The 22,397-nt window shown below is 34.3% G+C and overlaps 1 protein-coding gene across 1 annotated transcript in view; it reads right to left on the bottom strand.

Moving 5' to 3' along the window:
* USH2A (usherin) overlaps positions 1–22,397 on the bottom strand; it is an 827,758-nt gene that overhangs the window by 173,730 nt on the left and 631,631 nt on the right. The window contains exons 49-50 of the mRNA XM_024239307.3: positions 18,058–18,256; positions 14,487–14,655 (exon numbers count right to left, since the gene is read on the bottom strand). Coding sequence (XP_024095075.2) covers positions 14,487–14,655; positions 18,058–18,256 — 368 coding nt within the window. The remainder of the gene's footprint in view (positions 1–14,486; positions 14,656–18,057; positions 18,257–22,397) is intronic.

The following is a 22,397-nucleotide window of genomic DNA, read 5'->3' as shown; positions in this document are numbered from 1 at the left end:
GTTAAAAAAATATGCTATGACTCACAATTAACTTTTATCACAATCGTCTTGCAGATCCCAACTGATTGACAGAATTACTAAAGAGAATAATATCATATTGGAGTTGCAAAATTTCCAAATGACTCCAAAGTTTTTGTGTATCAACATGTGTGTCAGATCAGATACACACATGGCAACTTACAGGTAAGTCTATGTTGCCTATTTCCTCACCATCAGGTCTGGTGACATGGACTATGTGGCATTGTAGAAAAACATCTAGGAATACTTTTTTGTTCTGTTTAATTTTCTTTTGGAAAGTAGAGTGGATTCTAAAACCAACTATTGATAAATTTATATTGCTTATGATTATAATTTCCTTAACCAAACTATATTTGTGCAACCAAACAAAATACTCCCATTGGGAAGGTTAATTACATGAAAGGAGGTAAAAAATACGTATTTAATAAGTCAGTGTACTAGGACTTCTCTGGGCTATGTCACACACTGAATTTTACTACATTTATCTTCACATGACAGTCTGGGAAACTTGGGATAAGAATAAGATAATCCACCAGGTGTGGTGCTTTACACCTGTAATCCCAGCACTTTGGGAGACCTAGGCGGGTGGATAACTTGAGGCCAGGAGTTCGAGACCAGCCTGGCCAACATGGTGAAACCCCATCTCTACTAAAAATAAAAAAATTAGCCAGGCTTGGTGGTGCATGCCTGTAGTCCTAGCTACTCGGGAGGCTGAGGCACGAGAATTGCTTGAACCCGGGAGGCGGGAGGCAGAGTGTGCAGTGAGCCAGGATTGTTTCACTGCACTCCAGCCTGGGCATATCTAAAAAACAAAAACAAACAAACAAAAAAAAACCAAAAAACAGAATTAGATAATCTTTTGCCTGGTACCTTAAAATCAAAGGACTCAAATACTCTAAATACCAAGAGTTAGCTTGTTTGTTTGTTTGGTATAAAGACAACTCTAAAAGACAGAAAATTTTGTAAATGGCTTCCCTTAAGGATACCTTCAAAAGAACTAATAAAAGCTTGGTGGATCTGACATCCAAGCTTCATTTCTCTTCTCTGTCTCATGACCCCACTGTGGTTGTCTTCCCTCGTGGCCGTGGCCCTCTGAACCCTGACTTCCTTCTCTCTTTTGTCCTGCGCCTCCTCTTCTTTCTACACCTTCAACAGACCTTCTTCCCTTTTCTCTACCGTTCTTTCTTGAACAAATCTTTTCCCCTGGACAATATCTCTTTGTTATATCCTATAAGGTATGTGAGTATGATGACCAATCTGGTGGGTCTTATGGCCTTCAACCATGGTCCAGGTAAGATTTCTATAATCTAATTAATGACTTGTCAAGCTTTCTTAAGAAATGGCACAAATCCACTGAAGAATTTAGGACTGCCTTAGGGATTTATAGTCCTGGACTTCTTCTTCTCGATTAGTTCACCTTTTGATGAGCCCTGGATATCCTAAAATTTGTTTAGTAAAAGCAAGACATACTGTTTACCAAAATGATATAAAAATATGGGACAATATTTAACTAAACATAGATATATAAGGAGCCTAAAAAATAGGACAATAACTCTTAGCAGCTATCCTTGAGATCTTTTCTGTCCAAATTTATTGGCCAAAAATCCATCTCACTAGATGAAATGAGCAAATTACTAGAAACATACAACTTACCAAAGAAACTACAAGAAAAAAGTTAAAATCAATAGCTCTCATGAGTATTGATGCAAAAATCTTCAACAAAATACTAGCAAACTGAATTCAAAAGCACATTAAAATGATTCCGCAACATGACCAAGTGGGATATATCCCTGGAATACCGGGATGGGTAAATATATGAAAATTTAATCAATGTAACACATTATCTCAATAGAACAAAGGGGGAAAAAAACCACATGATTATCTCAGTTGATGTAGAACAAATATTTGACAAAATTCAACCTCTTTCATTATAAATCCACTCAAGAAAATACGAATAGATGAAAACTACCTCAACATAATCAAGAGTATATGAGAAAAACCTATACCTAATGTCATACTCAACAGTGAAAGACTGAAAACTTTTCCTCTAAAATCAGAAACAAGAAAAGGATGCTACCCTTTGCCACTTGAATTCTATATAATATTGGATATTGTGGCTAGGAGCAATTAGGCAAGAGAAAAAATAAAAGGCATCTAAATTGAAAGGGAAGAAGCAAAACTATGTGTTCTCAGACAACATGATATCATATAGAGAAAACTCTAAAGATTCTAAAAAAAAAAAACCTGTTACAACAAATAAACAAATTCAGCACAGTATCAGGATACAAAGTCAGCATAGAAAAACCAGGTATGTTTCTATACACTAAGAATGAACAATCTGAAAATAAAATTAATAAGATAATTTCATTTACAATAACATCAAAAAAATGAAATACTTAAGAATGAGCTTACCAAGAAAGTGAAAGACTGAAATACTACAAAATGTTATTGAAAGAAATTAAAGAAGACAACCAAATGGAAGAACATCCCATGTTTATGGACTGGAAGCTTTAATATTGTTAAGGTGCCAATACTGCTCAAGTGATCTACAGAATCAATTCAATCCCTTTCAAAATCCCAATGCTTTTTGCAGAAACAGAAGAAGCCATTATAAAATTCACATGGAATCTCAAAAAACTTCAAATAGTCAAAACAACATTGAAAAAGAACAAAGTTGGAGAGCTCACACTTTCTGATTTCAAAACTTACTACAAAGTTACAGTAATCAAAAGTGTGTTACTGGTACAAAGACAGACACATAGACCAATGGGATAGAACAGAGATCCTAAAAATGAACCCTTGCATATATGAGCAAATGATTTTCAACAAAAGTGCCAAGACCATTTAATGAGGAAAGGACCTTTGTTTTTTTTTAAATAATGTTGGAAAAGTTGAATATCCACATGCCAAAGAATGATATTGAACTCTTACTTTATACCATATACCAAAACTAACTCAAAATGGATCAAAGATCTAGATGTAAAAGCTAAAACTTACAATTCTTAGAAGAAAGCTAAGGGGAAATTTTGTGACATTGGGTCTGCCAATGATATCTTGGCTTTGACACTGAAAGCAGAAGCAATAAGGAAAAAAGATGAATTGGATTCATCATAATTAATATTAATAACTTTTTGGCATCAAAGAATACTATCAACAAAGTGAAAAGGCAACTCATGAGAAAATATATTAAAATGATATATCTGATAAGGAAGTAGTATCCAGAATGTATAAAGAACTTCTATAACTCAAAAACATAAAACGAAAACCTTATTTTTTAAATGGGCAAATAACTTTAACAGACATTTGTTTCCAGAGAAGATATATAAATAGCCGATAAACACACAAAAATATGCTCAATATTAGTAACAAGTAGGGAAATGCAAATCAAAACCACAATGAGATACCACTTGATACCCATTAGGATAGTTATAAAAAACATAAAATAACAAACAGCAAAGAATATGGAGAAATTGGCACACTTATGCGTTGTTGTTGGGAATATAAAATGTTAAAATGTTCCACAAAACAGTATGGCAGTTCTTAAAAAAAAAATTAAACATAGAATTACCATATGATCCAGCAATTCCACTTCTGGGTATAAACCCAAAAGAATTGAAAACAGGAGATTGAATAGCAATTTGTACATTTCTACATCAATGTTTATGGCAGCTTTAACCATAATAGTCACTAGGCAGAAATAACACCAATGTCCGCTGATGAATAAATGAATACAAGAGTGTTATATACATACAATGAGACATTATTTGACCTTAAAAAGGAATAAAATCCTGACACATACGACAACATGAATGGGAACATACGCAAATCAATAAATGTAATCCAGCATATAAATAGAACCAATGACAAAAACCACATGATTATCTCAATAGATCTGGAAAAGGCCTTGACAAAATTCAACAACCCTTCATGCTAAAAACTCTCAATAAATTAGGTATTGATGAGATGTATCTCAAAATAATAGCAGCTATCTATGACAAACCCACAGCCAATATCATACTGAATGGGCAAAAACTGGAAGCATTCCCTTTGAAAGCTGGCACAAGACAGGGATGCTCTCTCTCACCACTCCTACTTAACATAGTGTTGGAAGTTCTGGCCAGGGCAATCAGACAGGAGAAAGAAATAAAGGGTATTCAATTAGGAAAAGAGGAAGTCAAATTGTCCCTGTTTGCAGATGACATGACTGTATATCTAGAAAACCCCATTGTCTCAGCCCAAAATCTCCTTAAGCTGATAGGCAACTTCAGCAAAGTCTCAGGATACAACTTCAATGTGCAAAAATCATAAGCATTCTTATACACCAATAACAGACAGACAGCCAAATCATGAGTGAACTCCCATTCACAATTGCTTCAAAGAGAATAAAATACCTAGGAATCCAACTTACAAGGGATGTGAAGGACCTCTTCAAGGAGAACTACAAACCACTGCTCAATGAAATAAAAGAGGATACAAACAAATGGAAGAACATTCAATGCTCATGGGTAGGAAGAATCAATATCGTGAAAATGGCCAACTGCCCAAGGTAATTTATAGATTCAATGCCATCCCCATCAAGCTACCAATGACTTTCTTCACAGAATTGGAAAAAACTACTTTAAAGCTCCTATGGAACCAAAAAAGAGCCCACATCGCCAAGTCAATCCTAAGCCAAAAGAACAAAGCTGGAGGCATCACACTACCTGACTTCAAACTAGACTACAAGGCTACAGTAACCAAAACAGCATGGTACTGGTACCAAAACAGAGATATAGACCAATGGAACAGAACAGAGCCCTCAGAAATAATGCCGCTTATCTACAACTATCTGATCTTTGACAAAACTGACAAACCAAGAAATGGGGAAAGGATTCCCTATTTAACAAATGGTGCTGGGAAAACTGGCTAGAGATAGGTAGAAAGCTGAAACTGGATCCCTTCCTTACACCTTATACAAAAATTAATTCAACATGGATTAAAGACTTAAATGTTAGACATAAAACCGTAAAAACCCTAGAAGAAAACCTAGGCAATACCATTCAGGACATAGGCATGGGCAACGACTTCATGTCTAAACACCAAAAGCAATGGCAACAAAAGCCAAAATTGACAAATGGGATCTAATTAAATTAAAGAGTTTCTGCACAGCAACAGAAACTACCATCAGAGTGAACAGGCAACCTACAGAATGGGAGAAAATTTTTGCAGTCTACTCATCTGACAAAGGGCTAATATCCAGAATCTACAATGAACTCCAACAAATTTACAAGAAAAAAACAAACAACCCCATCAAAAAGTGGGCGAAGGATATGAACAGACACTTCTCAAAAGAAGACATTTATGCAGCCAAAAGACACATGAAAAAATGCTCATCATCACTGGTCATCAGAGAAATGCAAATCAAAACCACAATGAGATACCATCTCACACCAGTTAGAATGGCAATCATTAAAAAGTCAGGAAACAACAGGTACTGGAGAGGATGTGGAAAAATAGGAACACTTTTACACTGTTGGTGGGACTGTCAACTAGTTCAACCACTGTGGAAGTCGGTGTGGCGATTCCTCAGGGATCTTGAACTAGAAATACCATTTGACTCAGCCATCCCATTACTGGGTATATACCCAAAGGATTACAAAACATGCTGCTATAAAGACACATGCACCTGTATGTTTATTGTGGTACTATTCACAATAGCAAAGACTTGGAACCAACCCAAATGTCCAACAATGATAGACTGGATTAAGAAAATGTGGCACATATACACCATGGAATACTATGCAGCCATAAAAAAGGATGAGTTCATGTCCTTTGTAGGGACATGGATGAAGGTGGAAACCATCATTCTCAGCAAACTATTGCAAGGACAAAAAACCAAACACCGTATGTTCTCACTCATAGGTGGGAATTGAACAATGAGAACACATGGACACAGGAAGGGGAACATCACACACGGGGGCCTGCTGTGGGGTGGGGGGATGGGGGAGGGATAGCATTAGGAGATATATCTAATGCTAAATGACGAGTTAATGGGTGCAGCATACCAACATGGCATATGTGTACATATGTAACTAACCTGCACGTTGTGCACATGTACCCTAAAACTTAAAGTATAATAAAAGAAAAAAGAATGAAAATGTGCTAAGTGAAATAAGCCAGACGCAAAAAGACAAATATTGTATGATTCCAATTATATTAGGTACCTAGAGTAGTCAAATTCATAGAGACCAAAAACAGAATGGTGGTTTCCAGGGGTTGAAGATAACGGGGAATGGAAAGTTAGTGCTTAATGGAAACAGAGTCTGAGCTTGAGAAGATAAAAGAGTTCTAGAGATGGATGGTGGTAATGATTGTACAAAATGCAAATGTACTCAATGCCACTGAACCGTGTGCTTAAAAAATGGTTAAAATGATAAATTTTATGTTGTGTATACTTTACCACAAAAAAGTCCTGTAAACAAGGAAAAAATAAATCCATGCCTGGCTTCAGAGATCACTTAACTACCACCTTCCAGAATACGCTAAAGATCAGTGAAGAAGGTATCATAACTACCCATAAAACAGAAGATAAGACAGTAGATTGTCCCTTCCTTCTAAATTACAAGAGCTTGCTAAGCACTTAGGAGATACTTCGGCTCAGAAAAAAAGAAAAAAAATTCAGACCACATTAATAGCTTTTGGGATTAAGCAATTAGATAAAGCCAAGAATGAGGGCACCTCTATGTCTAGTCTACACAAAAACAACCTTCAGTATTGTAAGGGACACTGGGAGAACACCTACTCTGCCTTTATTAGTGTATCTTAGAAAGACACAATCAAAAAAAAAAAAAAAAAAGGACAAACTGACAAAACAGCACCTCTCTGTGAAAGTAGCTGCTCTCATCTATCCATAACTGCCCTTGACATAGAAAGTGAGAAATTTCTATGCAATTCTAAAAATAGAAGGTTGATACTGGTGGTAGGTATATTATCTATCAAAAACCCTTCTAATTTTCCATTATCCCTTTCTAGGAATAACCAAATGTCTCAGCGGTACACATATCAAATAATTTTCAGATTCTGCCTTTATTTTTCTTTTCTTTTCTTGAATCAACACATTTTTTGTTTAGTAATTCCACTTCAGTGCATCTGTTGAGAAGAGATCCACTTTGTAAATGAGATACCAGCATTAAATGCGCACCTGAAAGTCTCTTTCTGTAACTCCCAGGAGAAGAATGCCTGGTCTATAATTTGGTGGTAGCACCAGCTGATTACCTGATGCCTTTGTTATCAACATCTCTGACTTTGAATGTGTCTCCAAGATCCTCTGGGGCAAAAACTGCTCAGATGTGGGATTCATACAGGATGCTAACCCCTTAAAGATGTCTATCAATCTGGCTATGCATTTCTTGAAACTGTCCCAAAATCTACTAAAAAGAACAATATTTAATAACTTGGTCCATTGTATATACATACCTCCAGAAAGTTACCTCACTTGGCATAACACCTCATTATCCCCTGTACCAGCCCTTGTAGTTCACTGTTCACTCTATCAAAATGATAAAAGACTTGTGTACCACTTTGTACAAGATTTAAGTGTCATTAACAAGATTGCACTCCCCCATTTCCCTGTAGTTCCCAACCCTAATATCATCCTACTGCCACTCCCTGAGGCAGCTGCTTAATTTATAGCAAATCTATACTTAGCATTTTTTTCATATATTCTTGCACTCAGACTCACTGTATCTTTTTTGTTTCATTTGTGACAGTTATTCCCCAAGAGTTTACAACAATGCTTTCTTAATTCTCACAATTGCTTAACCATTACCTTACTATGGTAAGCACAACATGGCCTCCCTAAGACATCCACATCCTAATCCCTGGAACTTGTGACTATGTTATGTTATATGGCAAAGGGGAATGAAGACAACAGTTGTGATTAAGTTTAATAATACAAAGTGAGAAAGGCTCAACTGGTCATTGCTGGCCTGGAAAATGGAAGGGGTCCACAAGCCAAAGAATGTGAGCAGTCTCTGCAAGGTGGAAAAGGCAAGAAAACGGATTCTCTCCTCCAGAAGGGAATGCAGCTCTTGTTAACTTCTTGGTTTTAGCTCAATGAGACCCATTTCAAACTTTTGATATTGAGATGTATAAAGTAGGTTTGTGTGGTTTTAAGCCACGAAGTTTCTGGTAATGAGTTATAGCAGCAATAGGAAACAAACTGAGCGATATTTAATTTCCTCTATAAGATTCAACTGTTGTACAATATGTGAATGATCATCTGTCACGTTCTCCAGATAGTCTTGAAACATTGATTCCCTCTATTTGTCAATAGTGGTAGCATACAATTGACATAAAGTCTCTAAATGTCAATTTTGTCAGAACAAAATGCTTTTTCTAGGACTTAAATTCTAGGCTGTGACATTTTGCAAAATGGAAAGTCTTTTTCTCCCCAAAGTTTGGAAGCTCTTCATGACTTTCCCTGGCTAGTTGCTAAAAGTCAACTTAGAGAATTGCTTGGCCTTATAGAATCAACAAGGATCCTTTGTTTCATAGGATCTCAAAGGTCATTAGATGTTTGAGTCTTAGCTTTTGGGAACTGGCTATCCCTTTATATGATCTGATGAAGGTGGACACCCCTGAGTCCTTGCTCTGGAAAGATTCATTAGAAACTTTGTCATTTAAAGGAGGCCTGTTAGCCCCCTTTACTCATATGCTCCTCAATTACTAAACATTTTTTTTCTATTTAGATATAAAAGATTGGGTTAGCTTTGGGTATTCTAACTCAGCAGAGCCCAGTGGACATCAGAAGCATTAATACTCTGCTAATATTCCTAAAGTTACTTAATGAACGTCAAACAACTAAGAGGTGAAAGAAATGGGATATGGAGCCAGGCAGTTTGACTCCAGAACCAATATCTTATCCACTAATTATTCAGCATCAAACCACTGAAACACTACACAAAACTTATTCTTTCATAAGAATGTGATCATGTAAAATATTACTTGAAATAGTCATCACTGACTAAGACATTTTTCTTTCTTTTAAAGATAGGGATGTTGATTGTAATTTTAATGGAAATATATTTGCTATCTTACTGTTCTACTAACATATGAGAAAAATACATTAAGTCACTCATACACAGTCATCACATTATTATAAAACACACCATCTCTAGGAGCTCAACCTAAAATTTAATCATGAAAATTCCTATTTTGACTAGCTGAGTGTCTTGGTCATGTTTCTATGTCCCATTTTTCCTATGTGTAAAATGGAAATAGTCTTTCAAAAATATTTTATTTAAAAATGTTATTCAGGACCATTAGTTTTTTTGGGTGCACACTTCCATGAATTTTAATGAAGAAACACCATCAGGATACAAAAGAGTTTCATCACCCCACAGAACACCCTCATGCTATCCCTGTATGGTCACATTCCTTTCCCTTCCATTACACTTGGCAATTGTCGACTTTTTCCTCCAAAACTATGGCTTGTCTTGTATAGTATGTCATGTAAATGCAGTCTCACAGTTGGTAGCTTTTTGAGACTGGCTTCTTTCACTGGGCATGATATCTTCTTGGCACTTATCAATACTTTGTTCTTTTTTATTGCTACATAGTATTCCTTTGTTCCACAGTTTGTCCATTTACTCACTTAGGGACATTTGAATTGTTTCCAGGTTTTGGCAGTAATGATTACAGCTGCTGTAAACACTCATGTACAGGTTTTTGTGTAAACATAAATTTGCTTTTCTCTAGGGTAAATATCCAGGAGTGGATCAAGACATACTCAGGATTTTCTCAAAATATGAATTTCTAGAATTCAGAGACAGTTGGCTTAGTCAATTATCTTTGAAAGGATCCTGTAATGTGGTATCACTAAGCAAAAGGGAACTTAGTAAAAGTTTCCATGTTGATGCTACAAAAGACCAATGAAGTAGCAACGCGCTTATTGTAAACAGTAAAATTACTGTATTTGTTATCTTCCACTGGGTAAAATAATTCTATTTGGTCTGAAATGTAGTTGCCATATTTTTTGTCTTCACAGTCAAAGAACATAATGTCCCTCTATGGTAAACTTTAAGATAATGTATCCCATGGTACAGGGCAACAACAGTTAATTAAACACCACTTAGGACAATGGTGAGCTTAGAGGAAACGTAGTATACACATCTACATGGGGAAAGCCAACACTTTTTTTTAAGCCTCTTTTGAGCATAACAAATGTTAATTGGTTTAGATATTTTAGTTATATCTTTCTGAATCCCTCAGAATCTTATTTAGTTACTGACAGAAGAAAAGCCTTCAAAAAAAAGATGTGGATTATATCAATAAGAAATAAAACTAATTTTTTTTCCTCAAAAAAGGGCTATTAGACATAAGATACAAGGATCAGTCACCTTCTCACTAACCTCTCAAAATGAATCTATGTCAGGCCAGGCTTGAAAATGTTTTCTCTCTAAAAACTACCATGTAGTCTAACAGTTAATTGTTATTCTTATCAAAGAATGACCCACATTAACATTTACTTGGGGTCATTAGCATATTTATAAAAAAGGGAGAGAAGTGAGCATTCTTTCCTTTTCTGTTCTTTGTTATGGGGTGTTATGGAAGAAAGTCATGAGAAAAAATAAAGTACGTATTTACCAATATTTCAGACTAATCTATAAATATCAAAATGCCTATACCCATCTTGGTCTTGAACTGGCAGACTAGTGACCAGATTTAAATCACATTTAGATGTAACAGGATTTGGGACCATTGCACTTTTTCCCCCCTCAATGTAACCAGTGTTAAACTAGTTAACAAAGACCACGGGGCTGAGGACAGAGGTCACAAAGTAATCTCTTCATTTAGGTACAGTGAGATTAATGATTGGAGCAAAACAATCTTTGATTATTTCATGAGATTGTTTTTTTCCTTTTCTCTCGACACCAGGGTAGGCATTCTAATGCTATGAAAAATGAACTACTTAAAAAAGAATCAAAATTTGGGGCATGCTCAATGGTTTGGTAGATATTAAAATGCTTTAGGTGTGCAGAAACATGTATTTATACATACAGACAATAAATATTTTTTAAACCCTTGGTCTAAAAATTAATTATTAAAAGACTTATATAATATCAATGACAGCTTCTGAACTTCCATAAGTTATTTCATTTTTAAGAAAAATGTTAAATTTTATTTTGAAACCTAACAAAAGTAGATTGTGCTGTCAGTTCAAAATCTGACTACTTGTGTTAGCGTTGAGAAAGTCACAGGCCAGTCTCCTGAGTTAGTAGCAGTGAAGATGTAACTAAGAACTTTTCATTAGTTTTAAGGGACAGAGGATATTTTGTAGAGTTTGAATAGTTTGTTGCAAATCATAACATAAAAATTTTAATGTGATATGGAAATGAAAACACTATTACTTAGTTCCATGATCAACTTGGTCTACTGGTGTGAAGAATGGTAGGAATTGAACAACACAAAACGTCCATCTGATCACTGTAAATTCTAATTTTATAGCAATTATTTGTAATCAAGGGCAGATATGAATCATACATGAAAACTCCCCAAATTTAAGTTACTTCGAGAAAGTAAAGCATTTAACAGTATTTGACCCATTGTTGACATCGTGAGCTGTAGTATGAAGAAGTTTAACAGTTTTCTACAAAATCCTTATTTCCATATATACTTTTACTTTTTCTTATATGGAAAATCTGGTTTACTAGAACTTATTCAATTTTGAAATATTTTTGATAGAGAATAAGAACTAACAGCACTGCTATAAAAACATATTTTTTTCTATTAATTATAAGGAAAAATAATGAGTGAAGGTTCTCTGCCTTGAGTAAACTTGAGCAGTATTTAATTGGGACACCTGAAACCACCTTTGCAAAAATTATGACAGTAAGAAAATTCTGACACTGGAAAATTATGACAGTGAAAGAAATGTGACCTAACAAATTCCATCTTGCTTCTAGCCTCCAAGCTACCCTGTCCATTCCTGGGCATAGGCCAAGATAACTATGAGAGGTGTTTAACTTCGAAACAATGATGATAGTCCCTTCCTGAAACAAACTTGCTCCTTGCTTGGGGGGCAGAGCACCTTTGTAAAATTAACAAATTAGCCACAAGGAACTATGGCTCAGGTGTTCATGCCACCAGAGGCTACATGATTCCTAACCTTCCCAACTGCTTCCATGGATAACATCACTATTGTAAAACCTAAGATTGGTGTTCAAGGTATTTTTCACACTCTTTATTCTGATGGACCAGCTAGTATCACCCAGACCAGTAAACTGGCTCATCTGATCCTATAGTCCCCATCCAGGAACTGACTAAGGGCGAGAAGACAGCTCTGACTCCCTATAATTTTATCCCCAACCAATAAGCATTTCCCCATTCCCTAGCCCTATGCCTACTGCACTATCCTAAAAAAACCTTAGGTTGGGCCAGGTGTGGTGGCTCACACCTGTAATCCCAGCACTTTGGGAGGCCAAGGCGGGCAGATCATCTGAGGTTGGGAGTTCGAGACCACCCTGACCAACATGGAGAAAGCCTGTCTCTACTGAAAATACAAAATTAGCCGGGTGTGGTGGCACATGCTTGTAATTCCAGCTACTTGGGAGAGTGAGGCAGGAGAATCGCTTGAACCTGGGAGGTGGAGGTTGCAGTGAGCCGGAGATCATACCATTGCACTCCAGCCTGGGCAACAAGAGCGAAATTCCATCTCAAAACAAACAAACAAATAAAAAACAAACAACAAACAAAAACAAACAAAAAACTAACCAAAAAAAAACCCCTAGGGTGTTTTTTTGTTTGTTTGTTTTGTTTTTTGAGACAGAGTCTTACTCTGTTGCCCAGGCTGGAGTGCAGTGGCACAATCTTGGCTCACCGAAACCTCTGCCTCCTAAATTCAAGCAATTCTCCTGACTCAGCCTCCCGAGTAGCTGGGATTACAGGTGCCTGCCACATGCCCAGCTAATTTTTTGTATTCTTTACAAGAGATGGGGTTTCGCCATGTTGGCCAGGCTGGTCTTGATCTCCCGACTTCAGGTGATCCATCCACCTCGGCCTCCCAAAGTGCCGGGATTACAGGCATGAGCCACCATGCCCAGACAGATCCTAGGTTTTGAATTTTCTGGGAGACTGTTTTGAGTAAAACCTCCTGTTTTGCTTAGCTGGCTCTGCATTTATTAAGCTCTTTCTCTATTGCAACACCACTGTTTTGGTAAATTGGCTCTATCTGTGCAATGGGCAAGATGAACCCATCAGGTGATTGCACACCTTCTATATTTGCTCCAGTATTTTGCAAAACAGACACTGGGTTAGACAGTGTCTCATTTCACATGCCTTGGATGGCTATAGTTATACTGAACATAAGGTACATGAACCAGATGTTGGGCATAAATTTCACCCTAAACTAGATATCTCAAAGTATTCAGCTTTCCTATGGCCTCCAAAAAGCTTAGCTTTCTTGTCTTTCTCCTATATCCATTTCCTGCTCTTTAAAGAAGATATCCGTATCAAACTTAAGTAGTAGAAAAAAGTTTGTATTCTCAATTACTTTTGCAGGATAAATTGTAACTGACAGTAGTAGTAATGAAGAAGTTTAGAAGTCTTACATAGTCCTTTTAAAAAAATTGTCAACACAGGTTGATGCTTTTTGGTTAAAGAGGCAGTGAAGTACTCAGAAGAGCATAGATTTAGGAGAGACATACTTATATTCACGTTTTAGTTCTTTCACTTCTACTCATATCTGTGAATCTGGATGTTATCGATCCTCTCTAAAACAGTTTCCTTACTTGTAAACTGCTTTGTATAATACCAATTTCCTAGAGTTGTGAAGATTGTATAAGGTATCCTATGTAAAGTCTTCAATACAGAGCCTGTGAGAGACTTGGTACTTTAAAAATGGCAGTTGTTATTAGCATCATTCCCAATTATATTCACTAGGCATTGTTTTATGTAGTTGAAATTTGGAGCAAAATGGCTAGCTAAGTTGGCTACCCTTCCTTCCCTTGCCTGACTTATAATGATGAGAGAATACTGCCAGTGGCCTAGAGTTGCCAGACAAATGAAATTTGCAGTTAACAATCTGTCCAAGAACAATGCATGTGTAGTTCAGATTAGAAATGGAACAAGTGGGGAACAGCTTCATGGAGTGGAACAGTCAGCAATTCACATATTTAATAGCGAAAATATATAGTCATGTTAATAAAAAAAGCCACAAGATAAAAGGAGTTAGCCAGATCTCCAGATTTATTTCTTTATGTAGTAGATATTGTAAATTCCTTCTGTTTTCTCATTTTCTAATATTTAGCCTTGCTTATATTTTAACAAAGCAGAAGGAAGAAATAATATTTAGAGCAGGCCATCGGCTATGTGTTTGTGGTTCAATTTTTGTTGAGGGGGAGATGTTTGAAATAGTTCACTGACATGAACCACGTGTTTATGTTTTCAGGTTCCCAAAGTTTTGGAGTACACCTGGAAATAATCCTCACCTGGTAGAATTCTAGCGTAATACCCAGAGCAGCACTGATGATTTGGTTGTGCCTCCTGTATTCGGCCACCACAACAAACTCCAGTAGAATTCAGAACAAATGGGATATACTTTTCTTCACAACAGCGGTGTCCAGGCTTGGGGTTATAGAGCACTCCGTTACAACAAACCTGAAAGTTTGAAATCAGTTTTAAAGAAATATCAGTTTAGTTAAGAGTATTATGCCACTGTATCTCATGTAATATAATTATTTTCTTATAAGGCATAGAAGATCTGAGACCACATTACTCATATTTTGTTGGTTTAAAAATGTATTTTCCAGGATCATTCAAATTTTATAAATGTTATTTGATAGAATACAGCTTTTTTGAAGTCTTCAACCATGCTTTGTGCTCTATTATAATACTATGTAATATAATATGTATTTATTTTATTATTTTATTATATAAATTATGTATTTATTATGTATTTATTATTTTATTATATAAAATTTTAATTTTATACAATATATATAATTAAATATATATAATAATATAAAATATATATAATAATATATAATATATATTATATATTAAAATATATATATTATATATTATATATTATTATATATAATATATAACATAATATATATTATATTTATTATATAAATATAATCTATCTTATATTATATTTATATAATAAATATAATCTATTATATTATATATATTATATATAATATATAAAATTTTAATTTTATATAATTTATTTTTATATAATAAAATAAAAGATACAAGATGTATATCTTATATCTTATACACATACATATGTATATATACATAAGATATATATCTTTTATTATATAAAATTTTATAATAAAAATAGCCATATTTAAATATATGTTTATATATAAGTATATATGTATTTAAAATATATACATTTTTTATTATATAAAATTTTAATAATGCCTTAAACAAAGTCTTACTCTTATTGTTGGGATTAGAGAGGCAACACAGGTATTGCAGTGAAATACAACAGAGGAAATTAATTAAATTAAAAAAATTGTAAATTTCATTTGGGGCTAGGTATGAATATATATTTTCTAGCATGAAAGATTGGAGAGAAGTAGGAAAGAGAGTTTTATCGTAGGTCTAAAGGTGAGTGAGTTCTCATGAGATTTGATGGTTTAAAAGTGTGTGACAGCTCTCCCCTTCGCTCGCTCTCCCTCCTGCCATCACATGAAGAAGATCCTTGCTTCCCCTTCACCTTCTGCCACGATTGTAAGTTTCCTGAGGCCTCCCAGTCATGCTTCCTGTTAAGTCTGCTGAACTGTGAGTCAAACCTCTTTTCTTCATAAATTATCCAGTCTCACGTAATTCTTTACAGTACTGTGAAAACGAACTAATACACCTGGGAACATGTTAGAAATGCAAATTTTCACAGCCAAATCTAAACCTACTGAATCAGAATCTCTGGGGCTAGAGCTATGAGATCCTAGGTTTTAACAATCCCCCCAGATCTTACGTTCACTGGGATTTGTGAACCATGGCTGTAATCTTATGGTAAAGCTTGTTAAAGTATTTTGGGAAACATTGATGTTTACAGTGACTTAGCCAAAAAGCTTTTAAACCCGCAATGAAAGTCTCTTTTCTACTTCTCTCCAATCTTTCATGCTAGGAAATGTATATTAGTACCTAGTCCCAAACTGAAATTTACAATTTTTTTTTTTTTGAAATTTAACTGACATCCTTTATTCTCTTTTACTGCAATACCTGTGTTGCCTCTTTAATCTCAACAATAAAAATAAGACTTTGTTTAAGGCATCATTAAATAGTGTGTCTCGTTTTAGTGTAATAAGGTATGACATTTGCATTATAAGAATAACCAAATGTGATGTTTCTTTTCAAGACTATGAGGTGAGATTTGCACACGCCTGTTTTCTAAAGGTTAACTTTTGCTTCCCTATTCATCAATTTACATTTATTTTCTATAAAAGGTGACCTGTATGATTTTTTTTTTGTAGAGTAGATTTGTCTTAATCATTTTTAAATTGATTTAAAATTAAACTAACCAGTTCTTTGTCATTCATTGAATTTAGGAATGTTACACCAACCAGTCACTTATTTGGTACAAACCTTCATTAAATTTTTTCAAAAGTTACAAAAAGCAGTTTCTGAAATCACAGCATAAAGAAAGGTAGAAGTAATTTCATAAATAATTTAGCCTAAACATAGGTAAATATTATTCTGTTAATACTTTATTAATATTTTTCTTCATCCCATTAATTTTTCTTCACCCTACCACAGGTATATTCTAATTTAATATGAACATTTTAAGAACATCCACCTTTTGATCTTTAGAATAAGCTGAAATGGAAACATTACCTTTACTAGTTTTACTCTACTTAGCTTTGATTTTACCACTAAAGTTATAGGGTTGAAACTTATCAAATCCATTATACAAACCTAAACTACTATGACAGTTTCTGGCCAGAATCAGTTTTTGCTTTGATGGAACACATTGTTTTCTGCACTCCACAAACTTTAAATCATTTATTCGTATGCCTATACAACTATTCTCTCTCTGTCCACTTCATAACAGATAATAAATATTAAAATAACAGAAGCAAAGACAAAAATTGAGAAGTGAATTCTGTATTTTGCCAACATTTTCCCAAGTGTTTTTTTAAGTGGAGGATATGTTTAATGGGCAAATTTATTTTAGTATTTTTCTTCTCAGAAATCCCAAATTTAATTTTATACAAATATGTTCATCAGATGTATGTATTTAAATATGTGCATACTTAATGGCATAAAATGACGTCAAACTTAGGCATAATGATAATTTTAGAGTGTAAGTATTAAAAAATGCACAGTTAGTAACTGCTGGCTTTATGCATTTCTTAGATGATAACTACTGCTAAACTTGTGTCAGCCATAATAATTTGTATTTTGATCCATATTGCTTCAGTAACTCACTTTCTTAATTACAGCGTTCTTTTGCAGTAAATCTTATAAATTCGGTAGTAGCTTTAGCCATTGAATGTGTGATGCTGTTGTTGACAAATAGGAACATTATTTCATTATATAAAATTCTACCTTCAAACTAAGGATTTTATGTTGTTTGTCAATAAAAGTCATTTACAAACTCCTCTGTCTGGCTGTATTATTGATCTGATTTCTAAACCACATCTAATATGAACATTAATCTGCAAATGACTATAATGCTAAAATATTTCTGACAAATCATAAAATGTCCTCACAGTTACTCATCAGTGCCATATAAACAAACACCTATTTGCAGCTGAAAAGATCTATTGTAAAGAAAATTTTAAGTCATTCAATCAAATACAAATTTGGGATGTACCCTATTCTAATAAGTTTATATTTCTTGTGAAGATAATAAAAAATGGGAAGGCTACAGTGCTCATGAGGGTGATAATGATTTTTGTAAGCATCCTTTCTTTTCTGTGGAGTCTTCTTCATCGAGTAGTGGAAATATTGATCATAATACATCATGGTGTGAGAAGCTAATAATTTCACTCGGAGTCTTGAATGAGAAAAACATAGTTCACTGATTAGTTTGAAAAGACTCACCTTAGCCTCAGGAGAATAGCAAATGTGTCCACAGATATAGTCAGGTTTTTGACACCTCACTGCCTTGCAGAGCTCATCACTCTGGTCCTGCACTAACTTTTGAGTTTTAGGGCATGGATACCATGTTTTCCATAGGAGATCATATCCAAGAATGATGCCATTTGGCTTCCGTGGAGGTACCCAATCAATTTGAAGAGATCTGCAACAGATAGAATAATCAATACTTCTGAAAAGACACTATTTAACATCGATGCTATCAGTCTTAAGTAAAAAGTGGCAGCAATAGATACTAATATATAATATATATAATTATATATGTTTATATATGAAATCATGTATTTTCAAATCAATCAAAATTATGTTAGCTTTTGGAAGAATAACACATGGCGTGAGGTGGTTTATTACTTTAAGTTTCAAAGACAAGAAGCAAGTATAACTATGGCTAATCAGGAAAATCAGAGCATTTTGTTTGGTAAGCAAAGATAAGACATACATGACTTGGTAAACGAGGTGACAATGAGAACATGTGGCAACTTAGTGCCTACTTCTAACCCGCTTCTCCTTTGCCTTACTTTACCTAGGAGTTGTGATATGAAACATAACTGCTCAGAGATGCCACGGGAACACCACGATGGGATTCCTATGGAGGTTCCTAGGAAATTTTAGCTTTCTTGAGATAGCTGCCACCTTCTCCTTTCCTCTTTCTTTCTGCTAAACATGATGTCTACAACTTCAGCAGTCATCTTTCAGTTATTTGAGAAAGGCCAAAACAATCACAAAGATGCCGCCATTATATTTGGCATTGGTGAACCAATGCCAACAACTAGCCACAGCGGACTCTTGAACAAAATAAATTTGAACTGTGCAGATCCACTTACGTGTAGATTTTCTTCCACCTCTGCCACTTACGAGACAGCAAGGCCAACCTTTCCTCTTTCTTCTCCTACTTAGCTTACTCAATATAATGATAATGAGGACGAAGACTTTTATGATGATCCACTTCCACTTAATGAATAGTAAATATATTTCTCTTCCTTATGATTTTCTTAATGACATTTTCTTTTCTTTAGCTTACTTATGGTAAGAATATAGTATAAATATATATACAAACTATGTTTTAATCAGTTTTTTATGTTATCATTAAGGCTTCTGGTCAACAGTAGGCTATTAGTAGTTAAATTTTGGGACAGTCAAAAGTTATATGCAGATTTTCGACTGGGTGGGGATCAGGAGTCCTAACCCCTGCATTGTTCAAGAGTCAACTATATATCTAGAGCTATTTACTTAAGTCTCTTTTGTCAGGTGTTTTGTTACTTGCAGCCAATATAAATGCCCAAATTGAGAAATTTTATAGTCACTAACTTATTTAAAACATACTTTGCTTAATTTTTTGACTCACATAAATAGATTCTTTTTTTTTTCCAATAACTCTTTAACTAGCATGGTCTGACATGATTTTTGGTGAAAAATATAGAACTTAAAGATTCCCATAAGAAATATGTTTACATTGTCATGTTCTTAAAGAAAATGTTTGATTTTAAAAAATTGAGTGATAATTTCAATTTAAACCCAAGTAGAAAGTTTTTATGAGGGGCAGGGTTTGGTATACAATGAAGGTATAACATCTGATCAAAACTTTACTGCATTTTCAATGATCTATTAATATTTCATTTGCTGTAGCAAATGAGGTCATAACATAAAGCTGTTCACAGAGGAGACAACCCTGAATAAAATGATTTAGTCTCAGGTTAATGTTATAGAACTTAAATTCTGCACTTAGGTCTACTTGCCAGAAAAATACTGCCTAGACCACACATCTATGCTATCTTTAGTATTTGCTTAATAATCTCTATAAGAAGACAGTAGTTAAAGTTTTTAATAAAGCCCCAGAGATTTGAACATGACATATTCTTGCAGTGTAGCACAGCAAAGAAAACCTCCTTTTTGTGAAACACAAGGTAAATATAAAAATTATAATGATTTTTTTGTTCTCATTGTTTTTTAAAAAAATAGGTGAAACTCTGACATTCAAGATTAGTTCTTCTTTTATGATTCTAGAATTTCTAGCCATAAAAATTAACTAATCACAAATATATGTAGGGTACATTTTATACATAAAGCATTAGCATTCCCATATATACTTTGGAATAAAGCAAGCACATTAAGAACCTTGTCCTTCTATTTCAAAAGTTAAACAATAAAAATCTCACAACTTATGTTGGATGCTTTTTTGCTATCATGTAAAATAACATTTCAACTATCCCTTTCATTTTAAGGTAAAATATGTCTTTGCAAGCCAAATTACTGGACCCTATCAGAATTCCAAGTGACATCACATATTAGGAATTCAATTAAGTCCAAATATTTACGTTAAAAAGCGGCAGTCAAGATAAACCTCGACATTTTCACAGACTGCCAAAAAAAAGAAAACTATTATTTCAGTTTTGTGGGGGTACAAACATAACACATTCAGTAATAAAACTCTGTAGATAGGAAATTAATGTCACCTATGAGAGAACAGTTTCATAGGTGACTTGTATAGCCACAGCTATTATTCTAAAGTTTTTATCCAACTTTCAAAATTAATTCCACATTCTGCAGATACCTTTTGTATTCTCTGCATAATCAACTACAGAAAAGATTACATTTAAGTGACATTCAAGAGTTTGACTTATCCACAAAAGCTCGTGAACTAGTAAAGTCTAGAAAATACCATGTAGAGCACATTCCATGCCATTATAACTTCTCTTTCTTGTGCAACATAACTGTTAAGTGAGACCGCCTATATTTTCAGCGAGAACATGAACAGTTTGCTTTTGAGGATTTAATCAAGTACACGAAGGAAAATGATTAAGAATAGTATTGGGTTTAACATCTGTACATCTATCATTAGAGCCAACTGGAGAGACAATTGAAACTCCTTTGGTTGCTGATCTGAAAATGAAAGGCATCTTTGAGAAATATGCATCATTATTAGCGGGATTAATAGTTTCATTGCTTTGATGTTTAAGAGTAAAATAGAAGGAACATTCTTCAATCCCAGGAAAAATGTTAAATATTGGAGAAAAAGAGCTGAAGATATTTTTGGGCACTCATGCATAAACATAAACAGATTGCAAATATTTGAATGCATTTTTTTTGGTAGATTTGTTCATGAAATAACTGTTATAGTTTTTTTTAGATTTTAAAGTAATAGGAACTGAAATTTAAGATACCTTAATACAACTTCTGATAAAAGTCACCATGTCTACACACATTTTTTTCTCTCTCCAATCTTTGGGTTACATTTTCTCATATTTTCTTGTTCCTTCACACACACACACACACACACACACCCCACATACACACAACATTGTGGATTATACTTTGCAAAGTCTCTAGGTTGAATTGTTTTCCTCTGAAAGTAACAGGCTTTACTAGCAGTCAGTTAAATTACAGGTGGATTACAATCTTGGGGAAGCCTGGAGTTAAAAAAATATATTTTAATCAATACATAATAGATGTACATATTTCAGGGTCCATGTGAGAATTTAATACATTCATATAATTTGTAAAGAACAAGTCAACGTAATTGGCATACCCATCACCTTAAATATTTGTCTTTTCTTTATGCTAACAACATTTAAATTATTCCCTTCTAGCTATTATGAAATATGTAAAAGATATTGTAAACTATAAATCACCTTACTGATCTATTAAATACTAGGCCTTATCTCTTCATTGAAACTGTATATTTATATCCATTAATCAATCTATTCTTCATCTCCCTCTCCCCATGACCCTCTCAGGCCTCTATTAATCACCAATCTACTCTCTACCTTCATGAGGTTCACTTTTTTATCTCCCACATATGAAAGAGAACATGCAATGTGTGTCTTTCTATGCCTGACTTATTTTACTTAACATAGTGACCTCAAGTTCCATCCATGTTGCTGTAAATAATAGGAGTTAAGTCTTTTTTTATGGCTGAATAAGAGTCCATTGTGTATATGTACCATATTTTCTTTATCCATTCATTCATGATGGGCACTTAGGTTGATTTCATATTTTGGCTATTGTGAACAGCACTGCAATAAACATGGGAGTGCAGGTGTCTTTTCAATATATTGTTTTCCTTTCTTTTGGATATACACCCAGTAGTGAATTGCCACATTACATAGTAGTTCAATTTTTAGTTTCATGAGGAACCCCCATACAATATTCTATAGTGGCTGTACAAATTTACATTCCCACCAACAGTGTAAATAGAGTTCCCATTTCTCCACATCTTCACCAGCATCCATTATTTCCTGCTTTTTTTATTTTATCAAAGCCATTTTATCTGGGTGACATAATATTTC

This window comes from Pongo abelii, chromosome 1 (assembly GCF_028885655.2).
Source record: "Pongo abelii isolate AG06213 chromosome 1, NHGRI_mPonAbe1-v2.0_pri, whole genome shotgun sequence".
Taxonomy (NCBI): Eukaryota; Metazoa; Chordata; class Mammalia; order Primates; family Hominidae; genus Pongo; species Pongo abelii.
Note: the sequence above shows the minus strand (reverse complement) of the source record. Positions and strands in the feature narration are given on the sequence as shown.